Source organism: Propithecus coquereli, unplaced genomic scaffold (genome assembly GCF_000956105.1).
Source record: "Propithecus coquereli isolate 6110/MARCELLA unplaced genomic scaffold, Pcoq_1.0 Scaffold746, whole genome shotgun sequence".
NCBI classification, from domain to species: Eukaryota; Metazoa; Chordata; class Mammalia; order Primates; family Indriidae; genus Propithecus; species Propithecus coquereli.
Genome location: NW_012153574.1, coordinates 69,520 through 75,865, shown reverse-complemented (window position 1 = coordinate 75,865; position 6,346 = coordinate 69,520). Strand labels below are relative to the sequence as shown.

At 60.9% G+C, this 6,346-nt stretch overlaps 1 protein-coding gene across 1 annotated transcript in view; it reads left to right on the top strand.

Annotated features, from left to right (window-relative positions):
• MGLL (monoglyceride lipase) overlaps positions 1 to 6,346 on the top strand; it is an 88,539-nt gene that overhangs the window by 65,677 nt on the left and 16,516 nt on the right. Inside the window, exons 6-8 of the mRNA XM_012661954.1 lie at positions 2,375 to 2,651; positions 2,823 to 2,884; positions 3,638 to 3,905. Of these exons, the coding sequence (XP_012517408.1) occupies positions 2,375 to 2,651; positions 2,823 to 2,884; positions 3,638 to 3,905 (607 nt within the window). The remainder of the gene's footprint in view (positions 1 to 2,374; positions 2,652 to 2,822; positions 2,885 to 3,637; positions 3,906 to 6,346) is intronic.

Genomic DNA, 6,346 nt, shown 5'->3' with positions numbered 1-6,346 from the left:
TCTGTTGCCCGGGCTAGAGTGAGAGCCGTGGCGTCATCCTAGCTCACAGCAACCTCCAACTCCTGGGCTCAAGCGATCCTCCCGCCTCAGCCTCCCGAGTAGCTGGGACTACAGGGGCTGCATCACCTCACCCAGCCCATTTTTTAAAAATGCTTTGTAGAGATGGGGTCTTGCTATATTGTCCAGGCTGGTCTCCAATTCCTGGGCTCAAGCGAGCCTCCTGCCTCAGCCTCCCGAGTAGCTGGGACTACAGGGGCTGCATCACCATGCCCAGCCCATTTTTTAAAATTTTTTTTGTACAGATGGGGTCTTGCTATGTTGTCCTGGCTGGTCTCCAACTCCTGGGCTCAAGCGAGCCTCCTGCCTCAGCCTCCCACAGTGCGACCCTGGGGCGGACACTCAGACTTTTCCCCGCAGGCCGCCGTTGCTGGAGGACACGTCCAGCCCCTTTGCAAACTCCGTCCTTCTCAGGCAGCTGGAGTCCAGCGAAGGCCACAGGGCCACTGCCGGTGGCCTCTCTGCCGTTGTCATTTGAGCCGTTTCAACCTTTGCAAACGCAGATCCCAGCCTGGGAGTCCACGGACATTTGACCCGTGTTTGCCAATACCCAGACCCTCGTGGAGAGTTCCAGAATCCCGAGCCTTTCCTTCCACGCCTGACGTCTCGCGTCCCGTAGGTGGACCGACTTCGCGCCCCGGGATGGGACGGGGCTGGATGTCAGATCGTCACCTGTGTCTCTCTGCGCCAGGCGGCCGGGGCTTGCAGCCCGGGGCTCGGCAAAGCACGTTTTGGTGGCAGCTGTCACTGCAAATGATGTTTGCTCGTCCGGACACCAAGGTCGGGGTGCAGAGAGCATGTTCTCAGCGCATGTGGGGTGCACGGTCGCAGATTCGGGGGGTGCAGCCAATGCCCGCTCGTGGCGTCTGAGAAAAGCACAGGTTTCGGCTCCGGGTCTGAAAGGAGGTCGGAAAATTCCGGCGATAGAGTCACCTCGGAGAACGTCACCGGCTGCTGCGGGGACAGAGGACAGGTTAGATTCTCTGTCGCACCCGCAGAGAGAGAGAGAGAGACGGAGAGAGGACACCAGGCCACGCGCCAAGAAAGGCAAGAGTGGCCTCCCGGTGACCGAGGAAGCCACCCCCGCCTCCAGCTCTCCCTGCAGATGGAAAGACTGAGCCCAACGGAGCAGGACAGGGGGGTCCCTCGGTTGCCCTCCGTCAAGGGTACCGAGCTGCGCGCCCCGGACGTGCTCCGAGGACTCAGCCACCGCTTGTCACCTTCCATACGACTCTAATTTTGGTGTTTCACACCTCACTTTTTTTTTTTTTATGAGTTCTGTCACCCGGGCTAGCGTGCCGTGGCGTCAGCCTCGCTCACAGCGACCTCTAACTCCTGGGCTCAAGCGATCCTCCTGCCTCAGCCTCCCAAGTAGCTGGGACTACAGGGGCTGCATCACCTCGTCCAACCCATTTTTTAAAAATTTTTTGTAGAGATGGGGTCTTGCTATGTTGTCCAGGCTGGTCTCCAACTCCTGGGCTCTAGCGAGCCTCCTGCCTCAGCCTCCCGAGTAGCTGGGACTACAGGCACGCGCCACCGTGCCCAGCTAATTTTTTCTATGTATTTTTAGTTGTCCAGCCAATTTCTTTCTATTTTTAGTAGAGATAGGGGTCTTGCTATGTTGCCCAGGCCGGTCTCGAACTCCCGACCTCGAGCGATCCTCCCGCCTCGGCCTCCCAGAGTGCTGGGATGACAGGCGTGCGCCACCGCGCCCGGCCCACAGCTCACTTTTGAAATGGCATCTGTCCTCCCCGGGCGTCTGCGCACACGGCGGAACCGAGAACGAGCCTCTCTCCGCCGCGGGCAGAAGCGTGACATCCGGGCTGTGTTTTCCTGGGGAAAAAAACTAAGAGATCAGAAAGGAGAGGTGGGGACAGGGAGGAAGGCTTGGGCGGGGACTCGAGCACGCCGGGTGTCGCCGTGGGCGCCATTGGCAGAGCAGGGGACCGAAGCCGGGTCTCCCGCCCTCTGCCCCGTGCGTGACCTGCCACCCGGGCCGGCGACCAGATCTGGCGTCCTTTCAGAACCTGCGTCCCAGAACTCGGCCCCGGGGGGCAGTTCCTGAAAATAACTCAAAACCGCCACCCATGATGAGCGCTTGGCGGGAAGGGCGAGAATCCACAGGCGCGACTTGCCCTCCTCGCCCGGGCCGCCGGGGAGCTCGGCCAGGCTGAGTCGAGCGCTCCGTCTCGGGGAGTGAGCCCGGCTGGGGTTCAGCCCTCTCCTTAACGGGCCGTGAACTGTCACTTAGGAGGAGCCGGGCGGGCGTTGGTCCCGCCACGTCCTCACGGCTCCCATGTTTTCCGTCCCTGCCCAGGTCCTGGCCGCCAAAGTGCTCAACCTCGTCCTGCCGAACCTGTCCCTGGGCCCGATCGACTCCAGCGTGCTCTCCCGGAACAAGACGGAGGTGAGCGGCTTTCTGACGGCGTCGGGGGTGGGCGGTCTGGGGCCGGGGATGGGAAGAAGCCGGAGACGTCGCTGGCTCCGCGTTCGGGTGACACGGGAGGGGACGTGGATGGTGACGCCCGAGCCGTGTCCTGAACACGCAGAGGGGCTCCCCAGAGAAGTCGCGTGTGTGCCCTTCACGCCTCCCGGTGGCGGGCGACAGAAACCCAAAGTCCAAGCGATCGTAGCGAAAGGAGGGATTCAGCGGTGAACGAGACGGAAGGCTTCAGGCATGGCTTGATCCAAGCGACGGAAAAAAATCTTGTTCTCCGCTTATCTCTCCCCAGCTCTCATTTCCCCTGCTTTGGCCTCATTCCCAGGTAGGCTTTTCCTAGGGGGAGGCCACACCCAGACTGCAGATGAGCAGACTGAGTCCCCCAAGGTGAGAGGACCCACCTGGGTCACCTACTGGTGTGGCCAGCCTGAGAGTCTGGGTGGGCATGTTCTTCAGCTCTGCTCTGTCTGGGGGGGATGGGGGAAGGAGCCCCCTGCAGGCTTGTAGCCGGTGGATAGGAAGCATCTAGAAGACACCAGAATGATCTTCAGTTTGCCACTCTTCTGCCTCAGTTTCCCCGCTTGCCTTGGGAGTTCGAAGTCACTGGAGGCCTGGGACTCTGGCTTTCTGGGCTTCCTTGGGCAGCTGGACAATATGACACTCTCCTTCTGTGCCACACAACCCTCCTGGTGACACCGTAAAACCCGGAAGTCAGTCTCGACCGCAAATGACCGCTATTTATTTGCAGCTGTGACAGCTTGGGCCCAGAGAGGGCAAGCCACTCACCCAAGGACACACAGCAAGGATTTCAGTCCAAGTGTCCCCGCTCTTGGGCCAAGTGCTCTTGGAACTAAAAGCCCAGAACAAAGACGTCGTCGGTGTGGCGTTTGTCATCCGCAGACGCGTTCGGGGGTCCCTGATCAGCGCCATCAGCATAGTGACACGGCGACTCCTCAACCAGCAACGGGCTTTTTGGGGATGGAATGATCCGTCCCGCTCAGAGAAGCCTTGAATGTCATTCCCAACGGTTCTCCGGCTGCGGGAGAGGTCGCCGGTGACATCGGGGTCAGAGTCCCTCGGAAGGGCCCGATCGTCACCAGAGTTGAAGACAAACCTCAGCCTCCCCCCGTCTGTCCCCAGGACGCGGCCGCCCGCCAAGTCCCCTCCGGGAACAACTTAATCGACTTCCCGAGCGGCTCGCTGTGGCCGGCAGGTCGAACTCGGCGACTGTCCCCGTCCTCCGTGTTCGCTGGTCCCCGCCGGACCCTCGTGAGGTCGAGGCCGCTGAAGATGTCCCCGGAAAACAGCTTTGCGACCCGCGCCGGCCCCCTCTTGACGCCGGGAGGAGCCGCTCTGAGCACGGCAGAGGACGGTCCCCGAAACCAAGCGCTCTGGTGGCAGCAGGAAAGTCAGTGACTTACGGAGACCGTCGGGGTCCCCAGGCGGGCAGGAGGTGGCGTCTGATCGTGGCTGCGGTTTGCGTTTCCTTGGGGACCGGTGACCTTGAGCGTCTTGGCTCATTGGCCGTTCGCATGTCACCTGTAGGGAGACGTCTGGTGACATCCTTCGTCGCCCGCTTTTAACGGGGTCGTCGGGCTTTTGTGTCGTTGAGTCGCAGATGCGGTTTGCGAATATTTTCTCCCAATCCGTGGGCTGCCTTTTTGCTCCGTTCATACGGTCCTTCGATATAATCCGGTTTGTCAATTCTGTGATCAAGGGGTCCTCCAAGACCCCAGGAACGTCTTCTGTTAGTATTTCTCGCGTCCCTGGGCCCGTGAGAAGGTGGAGAACGCGGCAGCTGCCTGTCCCTTCCTTCGGTGGCCGTTCGGGAGCTCTGTCTTGTGTCCAGAGTCACACTCGGGTGACCCTCCACTCCGGAGGACCACGGGAGGTCGGCTTTTTTGCATCCATTCTGGTTTGGGAACTTCAGCCCCCGCGGCCTGGCCTGGGGACAGTGTGGGGACACCGTGGGGACTCAGGCGTCCCGGGGAACGGGGCTTGTGTCTGTGTCACGCCTAAGAGAGGATTTTTCTCTCCTCTAGCTCTTCCCGCAGCAAATCGTGTCTCCCGCCGCTCAATCCGGTTTCCCTATGACGGAAATGGATGGATTACGAGAGATCTAAGCGGTGGGGGAAGGAGGTGGCAATCCCAGGATGGGCTCTAACGCACAGGGCGGGAGGCTGAGGCTTCCATAGAGGAAAAGGGAAGGAATTCGGGGTGAGCAGGAGCAGGAAGCCCCGGCTGTGGGCACCTCTGTGGGTTCCCGAGGGGAAACCAGAGGAGAATCTGTGCCCAGAAGGGCTCTGCCTCTCCCTTGCTGTGTGACCTCGGGTGACTCCCTTAACCTCTCTGAGCCCCAGGAAGTGATGGCGAGACTAGAGGATCCCTACACACACACACAGGGGGCCAGGGAAACGGTCACGGCCTGTGACACCTACAACCAAAGCGGAACCAGCAAGGTCCCCTGGATGGGGAAACTGAGGCTTAGGAAGGCGGCAGAGCCTCGCCCCGCCCCCCAAGAGAAAAGACTTCAAGTCTCAGCCCGTGGAGGCTCCCTGCAAAGTCTGGAGCCAAGTTTGGCCCTTGGATCCGTGACCACAGCGTGGACTCCTGTGTCCCCGGCAGACCCTGTCCCCGGCTGGTGGGAGCAATGTCGGTCCAAACGGGATGGACGGGGCGGGGTGCAAAAGATAGTGCCAGGAATCGGGTCTTAGTTATTTGTTTTAATTAACTTATTTCTATTTTATTTTATTTTTGGAGACAGAGTCTCGCTCTGTTGCCCGGGCTAGAGTGCCGTGGCGTCAGCCTCGCTCACAGCAACCTCCAACTCCTGGGCTCAAGCGATCCTTCTGCCTCAGCCTCCCGAGTAGCTGGGACTACAGGCATGCGCCACCATGCCCGGCTAATTTTTTCTATATATTTTTAGTTGTCCAGCTAATTTCTTTCTATTTTTAGTAGAGATGGGGTCTCACTATGTTGCCCAGGCTGGTCTCGAACTCCTGACCTAGAGCAATCCTCCCGCCTCGGCCTCCCAGAGTGCTGGGACTACAGGCGTGAGCCACCGCGCCTGGCCTGTTTTCATTAATTTTTTTATTTGAGATCACTGTGATTCGCATACAGTTTAAGAACCAAACCCAGTTTCCCCCGCAATGGTGACATTTTGCAAAACAACAGGACAGGGTCACACCCAGGACGTCGACATGGACCCAGTCGACCCGTAGATGTTCCCGTCCGCGCAAGGACCCCTCCTGCTGCCCTGTTGGGGCCACATCCACTCCCCCCACCTCCACCCCAGTTGCAGGGAGGGCCTGCCCTTTGCCCGACACACCTGGTGGCCTGTGTGTCCCAGTCCCGGAACAGGCCATTGTGTAAACACGGCCTCCGTGACCAAACCCTGGGAAACGAAGCCAAGAGCAGGAGGCCACTAGGGCCCTCAGAGCAGTTAAACCCAGGCGCAGTCCCCAAGGCGCCCGGACGTCCCGGCCGGCTGCAGGAAGGACGCGGTCATACGATGGGTGACCCGCAACTGAGGCCCTGGCAGCGACGGCGGGGACGGAGTCCCCCACCCACCGCACAAGCCCCCGACGGCCACGGCCCCCACCGACCGCACGATGGCCACGGCCCCCACTGACCTCACAAGCCCCCGACGGCCACGGCCCCCACCGACCGCACGATCCCCCGACGGCCACAGTCCCCACCGACCTCATGAGCCCCCGACGGCCACGGCCCCCACCGACCTCACGAGTCCCCGACAGCCACGGCCCCCACCGACCTCACGAGCCCCCCGACGGCCACGGCCCCCACCGACCGCACGAGCCCCCCGACGGCCACAGTCCCCACCGACCTCAC